Source organism: Pseudophryne corroboree, assembly GCF_028390025.1.
Source record: "Pseudophryne corroboree isolate aPseCor3 chromosome 3 unlocalized genomic scaffold, aPseCor3.hap2 SUPER_3_unloc_85, whole genome shotgun sequence".
Lineage (NCBI taxonomy): Eukaryota > Metazoa > Chordata > Amphibia > Anura > Myobatrachidae > Pseudophryne > Pseudophryne corroboree.
Window position 1 is genome coordinate 1 of NW_026967580.1, and position 18,556 is coordinate 18,556.

Genomic DNA, 18,556 nt, shown 5'->3' on the forward strand with positions numbered 1-18,556 from the left:
TTTTTTGAGCAGTGTATTATATATATACACACACACACACACACACACACACACACACACACACACACACACACACACACACACACACACACACACACAACACCCCCCAGAGGGGAATATGGAAACCAGAGGAAGTCACATGATGTAATTGCAGCTTCCTGACAGGCCACTGCCCCCACTCCACATAAATGCACTGATATAAAATGTCTGCCACTATTTACTTACAGAGAGACCCCCCCCCTGTAATGTCACCCCACTATTCACATGATATGTCACAATCACACATAGCCACAATCACAGGTACATACAGTCACTATTGGTGGTTCTGGGCTCCGGCCAGTGCAAGGGAAATCGCACAGTCACAATGGCAGCGTGTGTACCCACCTTTACACACCAGACGGGATATTTATACACAGCAACACTGATATTATGTGGACACAAAAGTAACAATACAAGTGACACAGTAACAGGAAATTGTTTCTGTCACCATAGCGACAATTATCTGGAAATAAGATAATACACAGACAAATAAAAAGACTCAACGGAAATATTTTGTTTTTAAACAACTTTATTTCATATCTTTAAAATATAGAGAAAAATCTGTGTATTAAACATTAAAAATACTTTACTCTGCACAACAGTCTATGGGGGTCATTCAGACCCAGCCGCAACAGCGGGTCGCAGCAGTTTGCAGGTGGTGGCACAATGCACATGCGCAGCGGGCGTGCGGACACACACATTGCGATCACATCCCTGAGGGGTGAACGAGGGCGGGCCGGTACCACTTTCCGGGGAGGCTGCATGATGTCACATCTGCGTTCATCTCTGATTAACCCCCTATAAGCTTCCAGAGTGCACCTCATATCTCATCTTTTCCAAGTTACTACAAATGATATGAGATCGGTGGCAGCACTACTTTCAGGATTATTACACAGAACACACATAAAGGCTGACACAGCAAATAACAGTAACACATACAAGGGATTCATTAGAAATAAGGAAGCATAATCATCATTAAGTCTAATTATCAACTGGTTCTGTGCGGGACCCATACACCTCTTTACTGCCTCCAGCAGCCCCTGGTACTGCACTGTGACCATACGCCCTGTCTTCCCCCACTACTGCCTCCCACCATCTCACCCACTACTGCCATCCACCCTGTCTCCCCCCACTACTGCCTCCCACCATCTCACCCACTACTGCCATCCACCCTGTCTCCCTGCACTACTGCCACCCACCGTCTCCCCCCACTACTGCCACCCGTCTCCCCACCACTATTGCCACACGCCCTGTCTCATCCCCCTACTGCCACCACCCTGTCTACACCCACTACTGCCACTGTCATGTCTCCCCACACAACTGCCACCCACCCAATCTCCCCCCACTACTGCCACCACCCTGTTTCCCCATCACTATTGCCACCCGCCCAGTCTCCCCCCACTACTGCCACTCACCCTGTCTTCCCCCACTACTGCCACCGCACTCTCTCCCCCAATACTGCCATGCCCTGTCTCCCCCCCACTACTGCATCCGCCTTGTCTCCCCCCACTACTGCCACCCATCTCCCCACCACTATTGCCACCCGCCCTGTCTCCCCAGACTGCCACCGCCCTGTCTTCCCCCACTACTGCCACCACCCTGTCTCCCCACACAACTGCCACCCGCCCCATCTCCCCCCACTACTGCCACCACCCTGTCTCCCACCACTATTGACACCCACCCTGTCTCCCCCCACTACTGCCACCCACCCTGTCTTTCCCCACTACTGCCACCACACTCTCTCCCCAATACTGCCACGCCCTGTTCCCCCCACTACTGCCACCCACCATCGCCCCACCACTACTGCCACCGCCCGGTCTCCCCCTTGGACACCTTAGTGCTGCTTGGGGATAATAATAGGATTTTGGTTCTTACCAGATAAATTATTTTCTTTGAATCCAAAGGGGGCACTGGAGTACTCTTGAGATATGGACGGTGTGTTAGCAGGGACGGGCACATTTAAATATTTAAATTAGTAACCCTCCACCTCCTCCATACACCAAGGTACCTCAGTGTTTTTACTGAGCCAAACAGGAGCAATAGATAGGATGAACATTAGAGAATTACATATAACATTATAACATAACGGACAACGATAAAGTTGACACATAATGAAATGGACAACTGAACAGTTGACGCGACAATAGATAACAATCACCTTAACAATTGAGCAAGTTGGTGAGAATCCGTTACCATAAGATCTACTGAACTTACCACAAGACAGGTGAAAGTGCTCTGGGTGGGTGTCCAGTGCCCCCTGTGGATTCAAAGTAAAGGATTTATCTGGTAAGTACCAATATCCTATTTTTTCATCCACTATGGGTCACTGGAGTACTCTTGGGACATACCAAAGTTTCCCCCTTGGGCGGGAGAGCTGTTTGGCACCTGTAACACTAGACGGCCAAAGCTAGATGCTGATGCCGCAAACGTATTAAACTTGTAAAAGTGCACAAACGTGTGCACTGATGACCATGTAGCCGCACGGCAAAGTTGCATCATAAAAGCTCCATGACCTGCTCCCATGACGTTCCCACAGAACGCGTGGAATGTGCTGACACATGCAGTCGGTGTTAGACTAGCATGAAAGTGCACCTGACGAATGGTCAAGTTAATCTATCTGGCCAAGGTGTGTTTGGAAGCTGGCCAACCTATCTTGACTGCATCATAGAGAACAAACAACGTATCCGTTTTACGCACTGTTGATGTTTGGGCTACATAAATGCGGGGTACGCGTACCACATCCAATGTAGCTGGAGTTCCTGCACCCTCTGATAATACCGGAACTACGATTGGTTAATTGATTTGAAAAGAAGATACTACCTTTGGTAGGAAAGCGGGATTCGTCCGAAGTTCCGCTCTATCATCATGAAACACCAGATACGGTGGCTTGCAGGACAAGGGAACCCAATTCTGAAACACGCTTTGCTGAAGCTAAGGCTAGGAGAAAAACTGTATTCCAAGTCAGAAACTTAACATACACTTGTTGCAAGGGTTCAAAATTTGAAGACTGTAAAAAATCTAAAACCAGATTCAAATCCCATGGCGCTGTAGGTGGTATAAATGGAGGTTGTACTCTGAGGACATCTTGCAGGAAAGTGTGAACAGTTGGCAAAAGGGCCAAACGCCTTTGAAAGTAAATTGACAAGGCAGAGACCTGCACCTTTAGTGTAGATAAACGCAGTTCTCCATCTAACCCTGTCTGTAAAAATAGCAAAAGACGGGATAACTTGAAAGGATAACTTGATGTCGGAAAATTCCGAGCTTCACACCACCCTATATAGGTATGCCAAATCCTGTGATAATTAGCTTCCGTTACTGGCTTTCTCTTTCTAGCATGTAACATGGTTGGTATAACTGATTCTGGAATGCCCTCTCATCTGAAGAGAGTGGTTTCAACAGCACCCCAGTCAAACGCAGCAGCGCTAAACCGGGGTACAGGAATAGATCCTGTTGTAGCATGGCTGGACGTAGCGGGAGTGTCCACGGATTGTCTGCGAGTAGACCTCTGAGATCCGAGAACCACGCTCTCCAAGGCCAATGAGGCGCCACTAATATGACTATCATGGACTGTCATTTGATCTGCTTTAGCATCTGAGGAAGCAGTGGAAAAGGTGGAAACCGATACACGAGGCTGTACGGACACGTGATTGTGAGAGTATCCACTGCCACTGCCTTTGGATCTCTTGTTCTGGACACATACTGGGGTGTTTGATGATTTTGGCAAGATGTCATTAGATCCACCTGTGGGTAAACCCACCTCTGGATTTAGGGCCCATTCCCCTTGATGAAAATCCTAACGGCTGAGATAATCCAATAGAAAAAAACACAGGTACCAGCGCTGGCTGTAAGAATTATATAAGGACGGTTTGCTGAATAAAATGTCAATTTATTAAATCATTTAAAAAGACAGGTATAGAGTCCTGTTATTGATCAGGATAACACTTAAAATATATAATATAATAGTACCCACTGGGTATAGTCACTTATACATCCACTCTCCTTTGGGACATATGCAGATTTACACGGCTAGGACAGTCTCCAAATAGCAATCACTGTAGCAGCAGATAGTTACCGGTTTCCACAGATGAGATGTTAAATGGCATCAGCTTTAGGAAGGGTCCATTGCTAGCTGTTGGTGTGGATCCGGTTCTTTATCCTTGGGGAATGAATCCCAGTGATAGGAGCAAAGTCCAAACAAATGCCGAGAGTGTCAGAGTCCCAATGTGTCGTGGAGTAGTGCCCAGGTGGGGTATAGAGCTCAACGCGTTTCGCTGGCAACAAGGTGATCCAGCTTCCTCAGGAGCATAAATACACTGTATATTGGGTCTCTATTTATACCCTGCTTCATTAGTTGATCAAGAACACCTGTCAAGTGCTTAATTAAAAATGTTGCAAACCGTCACAAAATATAATTTTAATAGTATCCCTGAGATAATCCGCCTCCCAGTTGTCCACTCCTGGAATAAACACTGCCAGCAATATCACTTGAGGAGTCAAGCAACTTCCCGCATGGCCATGCAACTTTGAGTTCCTCCTTGTTTGTTGCTGTATGTGACTGCCGTCACGTTGTCTGACTGAGCCTGAACAGTCTGAGAATGGAGCATGTGAACTGCCTGTCGCAGCGTGTTGTAAATTGCCCTGAGTTCCAGGACATTTATTGACAGTAAACTTTCTGACCAGAGACCCTGAAACTGACAATTTTGGACCACTGCTCCCCAACCTCTGAGACTTGTGTCTGTCATCAGAATAATCCAATTCCAGACTCCAAATATTTTTCTTGCTGTGAGATTGTGTACTTGGAGCCACCAGAGTAGTGGTATTCTGGCCCTTGGAGACAGCCTCACCATCTGATGAATTTGTAGATGTGAGCCTGTCCACTGTGCGAGAACATCCAGTTGAAAAGGACTTCAGTGAAATCTTCCGAACTGGAGTGATTTGAAAGACGTCACCATCTTTCCTAACTAACTAATCCATAAAACCTTTTAGTCCGTGGACGCACGGTCAAAATACGGGTTATATTAAGTGTCATTTCACTATTTATTTATTTTTTAATTCAGGTGATACATTGCAGCTGTATTTAATACAGTATTTTATTAAATAAATGTGTATACTTTTTACTAGGCTATATTGTGATTCATGTGGCATTTGAAACACTGTTTCATTAATAAATGTAATATTAGACTCTCCTAGCGCTCCCTTCTTTTGCTTTTTTTGATCTTATTGATAATCTGTTGGGACAGCCCGTCCACAACTGGTGAGCAGCTATCAGAGTTTAATTGGGTTTGTGTGTGCTGTGGAGCGCCGATTCAACACCAATTTCTATGTTGAAGGAGTATCTGTTGAGACGGAGCTTTGATGAGAAGTACAGAACTATTATCACTCCCAGGGATCTGAGATGAGCTATCATCAGAGACATCCCCTTCGTGAACACCCGAGGTGCTGACGAGAGGCCAAATGGTAGTGCCTGAAATTGATAATGGTTTTGTTGTACTGCAAACCTGAAGTACACCTGATGTGGTGGCCAAATTGGAATGTGTAAGTACGCATCCCTGAGATCCAGAGAAATCATGAATTTATGTGGCTCTAAACCCATCACTGAACGCAGGGATTCCATCTTGAATCTGTAGTAAGCGATGTAGTGATTGAGCCCCTTTAGGTTCAATATCGGTCTGACAGAGACATCCAGCTTTGGTACTACAAAAAGACTGGAATAGTAACCTTGACCCTGTTGGTGATCTGGGACCGGAATCAAAACTGCTGACTCTACGAGAGACTGAATCATGGTCTACAGAACCGCCTTCTTGTCTCCTGACACAGGCAGACATGTCTTGAAAAATCGCATTGGTGAAAGACAATCGAACTCTAATTTGTAACATTTGGACACTAAATTGCGGATCCACCCATCTATGGATGTCTGAAACCACGCCAAATGAAACATCTGAAGGCGTGCTCCCACTGTCACGATCCGGGTTATTACCCCCATTATTTACCTGCTAAGTGCCATCTGAGACTGGCCCGGCGTTCCAGGCCTGGATTCCACCTGCACTGTCTGCGGGCAGCGCACTGCATATCTGTGTCTCAAGGTTCTCCTCTCTGATTGCAGCAGCGCTGGCATGGCAATATTACACAAAACATCCATTTGTTTAAAGTATGGCATCTCCTGCCCTCCGCAGCCTCTGCCGCCATTACTGCCAATTCCCACATGTAAAGTACAGACAGACTTTCCTTCCAGTTTCAAACATGGGCGCAGCCATGTTTGTTTTTTATCACGTTGTTTTCAGCCTATCCGCTGCAGTCTGGACTCTGCCTATATTATCCAGCCAATCCAGGCTCACCAGCTGGTATAAATTTCCTGCTCCAGGGCTGGGTAAGGGTCAGTGCTTTGGTTGTCAATCCTTGCATACATGTCTCGCCTGTTTGGTGAATTTCCAGCTTGACTTTCCAGGTACTCCAGCTCCTGTGATTCAGCTTCTCCAAGAGACCGGCACCAATTACCACCCTGCGGTGCCGCCTGACTCCAGCAGTGTTCCAGCTCTGCTTCTACTGCGATCCTGACATTGGCTTCCAGCTGTGGACCTGCTCTGCTTCCAGCGGTGTCTTGGTATTGTTGCTACTTCCATTATCTACAGCATTGCTCACTAGCCTTTGTGGTAAAGTGTCACTGGCTTCCAGCTTCCAGCAGTGCTTGGTGTTACCATCTGCCTACAGCAGTGCTTCACGTCATCTCCAGCGGTATTCATATATCACTCTGCATCTCCTTCTACACAACATCGGACCACAGTATTCATCAATGTTCACCATCAAACTTTTGCTCCAGTGGTGAGTTCAGCACATCTTTCCTCACACCGGTTCCGTTCGGCAGTCTCTGGCAATTCTATCTACTTCACTTCAACCTCAGTGTATCAGTGCCTATCCCAGTCTCCTGTCTGCCACCTACTGGGCAGTACTTGCTTGTTCCTCATTACAGCGGTTAGCTGTGGCCACAGACTTTTCAACTCCGGATTTTGGCAAGGACTTTTGTCATCTTGTTCTGCATAGCCACAGTCTCAAATACCAGTTGCATTCCCAGGAACTGTACTGCATTTAATTCTGCACTCACTGTTGAAGATATCTCATTGCCAAGATATATACTGTGTGTTCAATAAATTGACTTTTATATTTTACTCCATTGTTGTGGTCACGCCTTCGGGTTGATGGTGTTCAAACATCCTGCATTTCTAGGAACCTAATCTTACCTCCACGGTTCACCTACACGCCAGCCCCTACATCTGAGGCTTCACTAAGTCAGCCTCAGTTGTGACACCCACAACTGAAGATCCGAGATGGGCTGGAAGCCCGTCATGCCACTGGCTTGTCGGTCGTCTTAGTGTCATGACGGTTAGTGGTTTATTGAAAACCACGTCATCTACCATGTCTACTGTGTATGGTTGTTCCTCTAGCATGGCCTCGAAAGGACTGAGGTCTATAGGATTTGAATGCTGATCCAGATAATTTCCATTTAGGAACCTGTAAAGGCAATGGTAGGAAAATAGACTTTCTCCCCGTGGCCTGAGAAATCCATTTGTCCAATTCAGGACCAAACAACATCTCGCCAGCATAAGGCAATGCATCTATTCCTCATTTGGACTCTGCCTCCGCCTGCCAAGAATGCAGCCAAAGTGCACGTTGTGCTGCAACTTGTGAAGCTGAAAGGTGAGAACTAACCAGGCCGACGTCCATAAAAGCCATACCTAGATACTCAGCAGATTCACAGATGTTCTTCTTGTAGGCCCAACTTAAGCTGTGTTGCCCATGCAACTACAGCCTTATTAATCCAAACTCCAACCAAAGCAGGTCTAAGCAACACCCCTACTGCTGTATACACTGACTTTAGCATAGCGTCTAGCTTACACTCTGATGGGCCTTTAAGCGTCATAGCAGCTGTAACTGGAATGGTTAACTTCTTAGAAAGTTTTGACACCAAGGAATCCACAGCCGGCCAATTTCACCATTTAGACGTCATAGACTCTGGGAACGGGTAACTAGACAGAAACCGCTGAGTCATAGAAAACCGTTTATCCGGATTCTTCCATGCTTCTGTTAACTGCTTATTCAGAGAATCTGAATAAGGAAAACACACCGGTGTTCTCCGTCTTTTAGCAAATAACACTTCATCATTTGAAAGAGGTTCTTCAACCTCTGTAAAATTTAGAACCTGATGTACTGACCGATGAGATTATCAATGGCCAGACTATCAGTAACCTCATTATCTGACTTCTGGCCCAATTCACCTTCCTCATGTTCCTCTTCAGCTATCAGGTCTGGCATTGAATCGACAGAATGCAACATCGCTGAAACTGGTAAGTTATAAAACAAATGCTAACTATCTTTCGGAACTGAGCTAGACTTGGACTTTTGTAACCCTTGCAAAGTCCTAGACATCTCCTGAGCCCCTTCTGGTATTACCCTAGCCTCAGATCTAGCCGTCTCACGCTCCTTTCGCGCAGCGGCCAATTCCGATTGTAACCCAGACATTACCCAAGGAGGATCAGGGTATGGGTTCGTATTTGCAAGACATACTGTGCATGCAGCAGTTCAGTCAGGTAACACACTCTCACAGACCTTGCAGCTAAGCTGCTTTTTTGATTTTGCATTTGCCTTACTCATTATGTACACAGACAAGTAGACAAAAAACAGACAAGTCCCACGACTCAGTAAAAATGTAACTAAAGTGTGAATAACCCAGAAGTGCAGTGTACGTGGGACACACTGCAATCAGTGAAACCTGTGCTGTACCGAATTCCTACTAACACCCCAACTCCTCCAGTGGGCGAGTGTCGTAGGACAGCAGCAAACTTCCTGCAAGAAGAACCAGGAAGTAAGGTTAAAATGGCGTCCTGCCATGTGCATGCCTATACTCAAGTATAATAAAGCATGCAAGATGAGACTTATTACCATATTAGCCAATATATATTGCGCTCAGCCTCCCCCCTCTCCTCCTTCTGAAGACAGAGTCACGGCAGCCGCCGTACTCGTACTCCTCTCCTGAGCACGACAAGCCAATTGCTGCAGCAGCAGCACAAACAATCCCGGACCAAAGCTTCTTAATAATCTGGGAAGGGATTGAGTGTAAAAAAGAAAAAATTTGTGAAAAATAGAAAAACTGTGGAGAACTCTCCACGTGAGGTACCTTTGGGAGTATGGAGGGGAAGGAGGGTTACTAATTTAAATGTGCCTGTTCCTGCTAACTCTCCGTACATATCTCAAGAGTACTCCAGTGACCCCAAGTGGATGAAAAATAAATTACCCATAGTGCCTACGGCAGCCCCACTACAGCACTAGTGCCACCCACCCTGTCTCTCCCCTCTGACACCTCAGCACCGCTTGGGGATACTAGCCACAGATAGTGCCTCCGGCAGTCCCCACCACAGCAATAGTGCCATCCAACATGTCTCCACTCTGACATCTCAGAACTTCTTGAGGATTCTTGGAACTGCTGGTAACAGTCCATCTGCAGATGGAAGCAAGCTGGGCAGTAAGGAGGAAGACGCTGCTTCTGCTACCTTGGACCCCGGTCATGTAGGGCTGGGAGAGTCAGTAAGATTAATAGTCCCCATCTTACTGGCAGCCGGTGAAGGGAGTAGAGAATGGGTGTGATGTGGCAGGAACGGGCTGGTTAGGTAACAGCCTGGCTGCTGCATTCTGTACAAGCTACAAGCGGTGCAATTCTTTTGCTGGGAGACCCAGTTAGAAGATATTGAAGTAGTCTATGTGTGATTATACAAGTGTATGTATGACTGTAGGTAGATCTTCTGAGGGAAATAAGTGGTGGAGTCTGGCTATGTTCCTCAGATGACAATCTGATTGTGGCAGATACCTGATGTCTAAGTGTCACTCCACCACCCAGGACACCAAGATTCCACACATGATCAGCATTTTGTAACTCTGAACCCCCAAGCGTAAGTCTGGTTGGTAGGCAAAGCTGAGCTGTAGCCCTGTCCTTTGGTGGTGAGCTTCTATCATAAAGACCTGTTTCACCAGGACTGAGTCACAGCCAACTGGCATCACCAACACCTGGAGCTCAGCTAGACAACCATTTAGGATTGGTACTGGGTACCTGGAGCAAAAGACAGGTCATCTGCATAGCAGTGGTAGATGAGGGCATGACATCTGATTATTTCACCCAGTGGTAGCATGTATATTGCAAAAAGCATAGGAGATAGGATAAGAACCTTGAAGAAAAACGCATGGCAATGATGAGTATACTCCAGAAGATTAAAATGGTTCCTCACCTAAGTGATGTCTGTTGTGTGAAACAAGAGCTGATTTATTTCTCAGAGTATGGAAATGGCTTCTCACCTGTGTGACTTCTCTGATGTATAATAAGACTTGATTTCTGGGTAAAACATTTCCCACACACAGAGCAATAAAATGGCTTCTCACCTGTGTGACTTCTCTGATGTGTAACAAGACTTGATTTCTGGGTAAAACATTTCCCACACTCAGAGCAATAAAATGGCTTATCACCTGTGTGACTTCTCTGATGTGTAACAAGATGTGATTTCTGTGCAAAACATTTCCCGCACTCAGAGCAAGAAAATGGCTTCTCACCTGTGTGACTTCTGTGATGAATAACAAGATCTGATTTGTGTGCAAAACATTTCCCACACTCAGAACATGGAAATGGCTTCTCACCTGTGTGACTTCTCTGATGTATAACAAGACATGATTTCTGGGTAAAACATTTCCCACACTCAGAGCAATAAAATGGCTTCTCACCTGTGTGACTTCTCTGATGTGTAACAAGATGTGATTTGTGTGCAAAACATTTCCCACACTCAGAACATAGATATGGATTCTCACCTCTGTGACTTCTCTGATGTATAACAAGATCTGATTTGTGTGCAAAACATTCCCCACACTCAGAACATAGAAATGGATTCTTATCTGTGTGACTTCTCTGATGTGTAACAAGATCTGATTTGCGTCCAAAACATTTCCCACACTCAGAGCAAGAAAATCGCTTCTCACCTGTGTGACTTCTCTGATGTGTAACAAGATTTGATTTCTGTGCAAAACATTTTCCACACTCAGAACATGGAAAAGGCTTCTCACCTGTGTGGCTTCTCTGATGTGTAACAAGATGTGATTTCTGTGCAAAACATTGCCCACACTCAGAACATGGAAATGGTCTCTCACCTGTGTGACTACTCTGATGTTTAACAAGATTTGATTTCCGTGTAAAACATTTCTCGCACTCAGAGCAAGAAAATGGCCTCTCACCTGTGTGACTACTCTGATGTTTAACAAGATTTGATTTCCGTGCAAAACATTTCCCACACTCAGAACATGGAAATGGTTTCTCACCTGTGTGATATCTCTGATGTGTAACAAAAGCTGATTTGTATGTAAAACATTTCCCACACTCAGAACATGGAAATGGCCTCTCGCCTGCTTTAACTGGCTGATGGGTTATAAGCTTTGTGTTCTGTGTAAAATAGTTGGCATCTATAGAACAGGGAAACACTGTATCTACTGTCAGAGCTGTAACAGATGCACCAATATCAGAGTGATCAGGAGAACATTTCCCAGGATCAGAGGGACCAGCTGATAGAGCTGGATGTATAATTGGGGTAATGGGGTTATCTCCTGGAGAATCCTGTCTACTGTCATTATCTTTTATGTCACAATCCAGGGATAACATTAGATGTCCTTCTGAGATATTCCTGCTTGTGTGTCCATCTGCTGGAAATAAAACACATTATGGAAATGTGACATTTTCTGTAACAATATTAATCTTGTAAACAATAGGAGAAGACGACTCTCTGGGACACTTAATTGTAAATGTGTGTGTATAATAAAACATAACTTTTAATGAAGGCTTTATAATATTGTGTCTCAGACTATCATTGTGTCCACCCTCCTGAGAACACTCACAATAACAAATGTAATATTATAAGACTTAGATATAGCTCTCTCTTGTACTGGTAACTAACCATGAAGTATAAATGGAGATGTAGTCACTCGCCAAGTCCTATGTCAGCACCAATGTAAAACAATGGATGGGGAACATATCGTATGAATTGGAGATTCTAGATGAACAATAACATCAGTCATATGAGCTGATGGATCAGAGAAATGTCTCCTAACGTTACTCCTGGAAGCATTGGTAAGGTAGCATTCCTTTATGTGTGTGCTCATACGCTGGTAAGCCTGTATATGTGTTACTCACCCTTATATAACGTATATTGCTACAGCAGAGTAGGTGTGGAACAAGGTACTTTACATGCAATACACCACATAATACTCTGTAATCATCATCTGCTAGGTTATAATTCATTTTTACAAACACCCCCCCCCCCCATCATCAGTGTCTTACCTCTATACTCTCAATAGTAATAAGGATGATGTGTGTACGTTAAGTATGATACAGAGAATTACATATCAGAATCTATACAGCTGCCGCCATACTTCTGCTTCTCATACGTGTGCTACTGGCAGCAGTGAACATCTGAGTGAGAGTGCAGGGAAGACAGCAGAGTCTGATGAGAAAGAGATTGGATCTGCCTTTGCAGGGATGTACCACACCTGGCACCCCTGTTAGTATATAAAATAATAAATAAAAGGGGCGTGATCTATCCAGACGTGCTTTCTGGAGCTCTCCTCACTAAGTGGCTTCTTATCTACCCTACCTGATAGCTCTCAGCCGCCGCTGGGACCAAGACTCAATCTATTAAGTCCCCACTCCTTCTGTCCAAAATCCGTTTGCGCCGCTCACTCCGGGCACCGTTCACTGCCGCAGCCTAGTGACACTGCTGAAGCCACAGGCTGTATTCTGGGGCTAAGTGCGCTCAGTCTTTCCTGCACGCTCCAGCCACATGACTTGGAGGCGCTTTTGTCTCAGACGGGTGCACAGCTCCCACTACTGATGGGGACAGAACGGGCTGCCCACAGTCACTGGAGCCCGGGGGTGGTATTGGGAAGTGAGATGGCTGCCAGTTTGGATCCTGGTGCCCGGCCATCGCATGCTTTGCCTTCTGCCTTCAATAAGGTGTAAAATTGATATAAGCCGCTAAATAAGTGTCCTGACGGCTGGACCGGGGTCATTACACTAAATTGAAGCATTTGCCTGGAGGTGAAACTACCTTCTATTTATATGGTACCACTATAATCTACTTCCTCTCAGTCTACATGCAGAGCCCAGTATCAAGTATCGTCTGAGTACAGCTCATTACACTCTGAATACAACCTAACAGTATATTATTTTGTGGATTTATTCACTGAATATATTTAGCCATTTGTGTCTCTTCACGTCTGTGATCACGCTGACCTCTAGTGGAATTTTTTGGTCATTACTGTGTTATTTGAGTTGCATTACATCATGTTTACTTGAAATTTGGGCTCGGATACCCCCATCAGCCCGACTAAGAATTTAATTTTGAACTGAGTCATCTTGATGTAACCTCCTGACAGCGTACTACTGCTCATTTATTTATAGATTGTTTGTATTTTCCTATCTCTGAGAGGTCCGTCTCTTTGTAGCCGGCTTACAATACCTCCAAAAAAGGTTAAAAAGGTACCAAATCGGCCCCACCTGTCCATCTCTTTGGTACCTCGAATTCAGGTGGTCCTTCTGAGACTGCTACATCATCATCTGCTACTTCTTGCCAGATGCACAGCCCAGCTGTAATGGCTGAAGACTTCTTAAGACACTCTAGATGGTCCTGCTACTCTACGCTCCCTTCAGGAAGACATGGTCTCTATTTGTGATAAAGTCATTGATTTAGAAGACAGGTCTCGGAGAAATAATATCAGAATAATGGGCATTATGGATTATGTTACAAATGCTGAGCTTTATGATTATGCCACGGTTCTCTTTTCAGAAACTTTCACTGAAGGCTTCTGCCGCAGACCTTCTTATTGATAGGATCCATAGACTCCCAAAGTCCAAACAGGCCCCTATCCAAGCACTGAGGGACACTCTGCTAAGGGTCCACTTTTTCACATTAAAGAATTCATTCTACGGGTTGCTTTGTATTGCTCGTCCATAACTTAGTGCCTGGATAATCTGCAGCTATTTCTGGATATTTCTACTGTGACGCTGGACAAAAGGCGTCTATTCCACCCAAGGAAATGTACAATACAAATGGGGCTTTCCTACTAAGAATATTGTGATGCGAAACGGCGCCTTCACAGTGATACCTTCACCCGAGGATGGCCCTGCTATTCTGAAAAAGTGGGAAACTCCTGTTGACAGTCCTTCATGACACTTTACCTAAACCAATCCCGGAGGAGTTGTCTTCCGTCTTTAAGTAATATGCTAAAGGAGTAAGACTGTTGCAGACACTCAGAGTTTGTTTCCTACTGTAACATGTGCCAACCGGGACTAAGTTACTGGACATGGATCTATTTTTGGGCCAGATTTATTTGCTCTTGTTATGGGTATAAAACATATATTTTTATCTTTACTTGCTGTGCTATTTAATTGCTATATGGTATATGGTCTGACATTCTTTCCACTGTTACGTTTCATAATACCTTTCTAGAATGTTTGGGTGTTCAGGTAAAGCATGACTGATCGTCTAACATCCTGTTGCCCTTATAAAGGTGTTGGTAGAACCTAAATTGGATATCAGGCCATGTTCCTGGCCTTTACCTTCTTTGGATACATTGGTTACATTGAGATATGATATTTCTTTGTACAGTTGTTACTATGATGACTAGATTTTGCACTCTCGTATGGCTACTTGGGGTAGTCGGTGGGTTTTCCTTTTAGGCCAGACTGACACCTTTTTCTGCCTTTCAGTCATGGTACCCTGGTGACGGAATTTCTAGCTCCTTTACGGACGCTATTTCTGTTTGTCTCCCATTTTAGTTCACTATTTTATTTTTTCTGCGATTTGATAGTTTGAAGTATGCACACGCCCTACAGACTCTATTGAACTGTACACAGATGATCCTAGATGTTTCATACCATGATCTGATCTCTCTCTATCACGGTGACGTTTCTAAGTCTTAATGTAAAAGGTCTCAATTCTTCCCGTAAGAGATGCCTTACATTAAAATATTTCACTAACCAGAAGGTGGCGGTGGTAGCCATTCAGGAATCACATGTTCCATTGCACTCTCCCCCTCAGTTTACCAATAACTACCCAACATGCTATATCTCTTGTGGTGCTGGTAACACACATGACATAATGTGAGGGGGAGAGCAGGAGTATAATAGGGGCTGATGGCTCCTGATGTATGAGATACACCAGAGAGTGTTGGGAGGAGACTGGTCAGATCTCTGGGCTGGTAACATACAGTGACATGATGTGAGGGGGAGAGCAGGAGTATAATAGGGGCTGATGGCTCCTGATGTATGAGATACACCAGAGAGTGTTGGGAGGAGACTGGTCAGATCTCTGGGCTGGTAACACACAGTGACATGATGTGAGGGGGAGAGCAGGAGTATAATAGGTGCTGATGGCTCCTGATGTATGATATACACCAGAGAGTGTGGGAAGGAGACTTGTCAGATCTCTGGGCTGGTAACACACAGTGACATGTTGTGAGGGGGAGAGCAGGAGTATAATAGGGGCTGATGGCTCCTGATGTATGAGATACACCAGAGAGTGTGGTGAGGAGACTGGTCAGATCTCTGGGCTGGTAACACACAGTGACATGATGTGAGGGGGAGAGCAGGAGTATAATAGGGGCTGATGGCTCCTGACTCCCTCACTGGGAAAATATATATTCCTCATTAGTTTGTACCGACAGAGGAGGGTGTAGGAGAAGGGATTGCTGCAGTGTCTGAGCAAGGAGAATATGTTACTCTTTTCTGTAATTAGTGTTTATTACTCACCTGTGCTGATATCTGTAGGGATCTCCTCCTCCTTACACTGCTGATCACCACTCACATACGTCTCTTCTTCTCCCTCTGTATCTTCTGCCTTCATATCAGTCACATACGTCTCTTCTTCTCCCTCTGTATCTTCTGCCTTTATATCAGTCACATACGTCTCTTCTTCTCCCTCTATATCTTCTGCCTTTATATCAGTCACATACGTCTCTTCTTCTCCCTCTATATCTTCTGCCTTTATATTAGTCACATACGTCTCTTCTTTTCCCTCTGTATCTTCTATCTTAATGTCAGTGAGACATTCATCCTAAATAGCCCATAAAACAATATACATTAATAATAGTATATTAATAGTATAACAGTGTATAAGACACACACAGCTCCTCTGCACATTATATAGTGACAGTCACTTTGTTATATTGGTGAGACCCTAAATCCCACCTACCTGATTCTCTTGTGGGGTCCTGTGATTCTCCTCTGTACAATCCTGGGTATACAGTGGATGGGAACATCTCTCTGGGGTATCTCTGTTACTGGGCCCATCTGTAGGAGACACACAGTGACTGAGTATAGTGTATATATGTGATTATCAGATGATGTGTGTATATAGGGTTCCCCCATACCTGCTCTCCCCTGTACAATACATGACAGTCTCCTCTTACCCAGTGATAAGAGGGGTCGGTGATTTTCCATCATCATGTCCTTGTACAGACCCCTGTGTTCCTCTATACACTCACCCTCCTGCATGGAGACATAGACAGTGACATCCTGACACCTTATAGGAACCTGACACACACACACACAGTGATACAGTCATCACCCAGACACATCCCCTGGTGTTACTGTATAATGCCCCATTCCCAGCAGTCACCTCTCCAGTCATCACCCACACACATCCCCTGGTGTTACTGTATAATGCCCCATTCCCAGCAGTCACCTCTCCAGTCATCACCCAGACACGTCCCCTGGTGTTACTGTATAATGTCCCATTCCCAGCGGTCACCTCTCCAGTCATCACCCAGACACATCCCCTGGTGTTACTGTATAATATCCCATTCCCAGCAGTCACCTCTCCAGTCATCACCCAGACACATCCCCTGGTGTTACTGTATAGTGTCTCATTCCCAGCAGTCACCTCTCCAGTCATCACCCAGTCACATCCCCTGGTGTTACTGTATAATGCCCCATTCCCAGCAGTCACCTCTCCAGTCACCATCCAGACACGTCCCCTGGTGTTACTGTATAATACCCCATTCCCAGCAGCCACCTCTCCAGTCATCACCCAGTCACATCCCCTGGTGTTAATGTATAATACCCCATTCCCAGCAGTCACCTCTCCAGTCCTCACCCAGACACGTCCCCTGGTGTTACTGTATAATGCCCCATTCCCAGCAGTCACCTCTCCAGTCAGCAGCTGAATGATCTTGTTGGTGAGTTCCTGGATCTTCTGGTCACTGTGTCTTTCATGTACCAGTGAGTGAGGTGGAGGCACCGTGATGGGGCTCTGGGACCTGCTCAGTCCTCCTGTCACACGAGGATGGCTGCTGGGTGTCTCACGCTCACCAGATGTCTTCTTCACACCTCTGTGAAATGGGGGAGACATAAATATCACTGTAAATACGCCCAGATCCCCTCACCTCCACAGTCATGTCCCTGTATTATTACTACAGATAATAGGCTTTTGGTACTTACCAGATAAATCCTTTTCTTTGAATCCACAGGGGGCACTGGAGTACTCTTGGGATATGGACGGTGCGATAGCAGGGATAGGCACATTTAAAAATGTAAATGTGTAACTCTCCTTCCCTCTCCATACTCCCAAGACGCCTTAGTGTTTTTTTGTTGAGCTAAATAGGAGCGACAGAGAGGATGAACAACGGAGAATTACATATAACATTATAACATAACGGACAACTAAAAAATTGACATGACAATAGATAGCAATCACATTAACATTTGAACAAGTCGGTGAAAATGTGTTACCATAAGAACTACTGAACTTACCACCAGCCAGGTGAAACTGCTCTGGGTGGGTGTCCAGTGCCCCCTGTGGGTGCAACGAAAAGGATCTATCTGGTAAGTACCAAAATCATATTTTCTTTTTCATCCACTAGGGGTCACTGGAGTACTTTTGGGACGTACCAAAGCTTCCCTCTGGGGCGGGAGAGCTGTTTGGCACCTGTAACAGTAGACGGCCAAAGCTAGAAGCTGGTGCCGCAGAATTATCAATATGTCAGTATGAAATAGCAGATACGGTGGCTTGCATGACAAGGCACCAAATTGTGCAACACACCTTGCTGAAGCTAAGGCTAGGAGAAACACAATTTTCCAAGTTATAAACTTAACATCCACGTGTTGCAAGGGTTCAAAACTTGACTGAATAAACATGCAAAACCAGATTCAAGACCCATGGAGCTGTAGGTGGAATGAATGGAGGCTGAACTCTAAGGACACCTTGCAGGAAATTGTGAACTTTTGGCAAAAGAGCCAAATGCCTTTGAAAGAAAACTGACAAGGCAGAGACCTGCACCGTTAGTGTCGCTAAACGCAGTCCTCCATCTAACCCCATCTGTAAAAAGAGCAAAAGATGGGATAACGTGAAAGAAGATGTCGGAAACATCCTAGCTTCACACCAACCAATATAAGCTCGCCAAATCCTGTGATAATGAGCTGCTGAAACTGGCTTCCTAGCAC

General features: G+C 45.2%; 1 protein-coding gene across 2 annotated transcripts; it reads right to left on the minus strand.

Moving 5' to 3' along the window:
* Positions 1–1,774: 1,774 nt before the first annotated feature.
* LOC134984832 (gastrula zinc finger protein XlCGF57.1-like) lies at positions 1,775–17,442 on the minus strand. Of its 2 annotated transcripts, none has more exons than XM_063950306.1 (5): positions 17,262–17,442; positions 16,525–16,603; positions 16,308–16,405; positions 15,866–16,169; positions 1,775–11,763 (listed from the first exon to the last, which is right to left on the minus strand). In XM_063950306.1, exons 2-5 carry the CDS (start codon positions 16,559–16,561, stop codon positions 10,346–10,348), a joined length of 1,857 nt encoding a protein of 618 aa, XP_063806376.1. In that variant the 5' UTR covers positions 16,562–16,603; positions 17,262–17,442; the 3' UTR covers positions 1,775–10,345. The 2 variants fall into 2 exon arrangements, with proteins under 2 accessions (XP_063806376.1, XP_063806377.1); XM_063950307.1 differs by having other exon boundaries at positions 1,776–11,760.
* Between the last annotated feature and the right edge of the window lie 1,114 nt (positions 17,443–18,556).

Coding starts and splice junctions, on each gene's coding strand:
- LOC134984832 (XM_063950306.1), bottom strand. CDS start 16,561: ATGATGATGGAAAATCACCGACCCCTCTTATCACTGG. Junction 16,406..16,524: donor CCGACCCCTCTTATCACTGG/GTAAGAGGAGAC, acceptor TGTCTCCTACAG/ATGGGCCCAGTAACAGAGAT. Junction 11,764..15,865: donor CCCTACAGATATCAGCACAG/GTGAGTAATAAA, acceptor TTTTATTTCCAG/CAGATGGACACACAAGCAGG.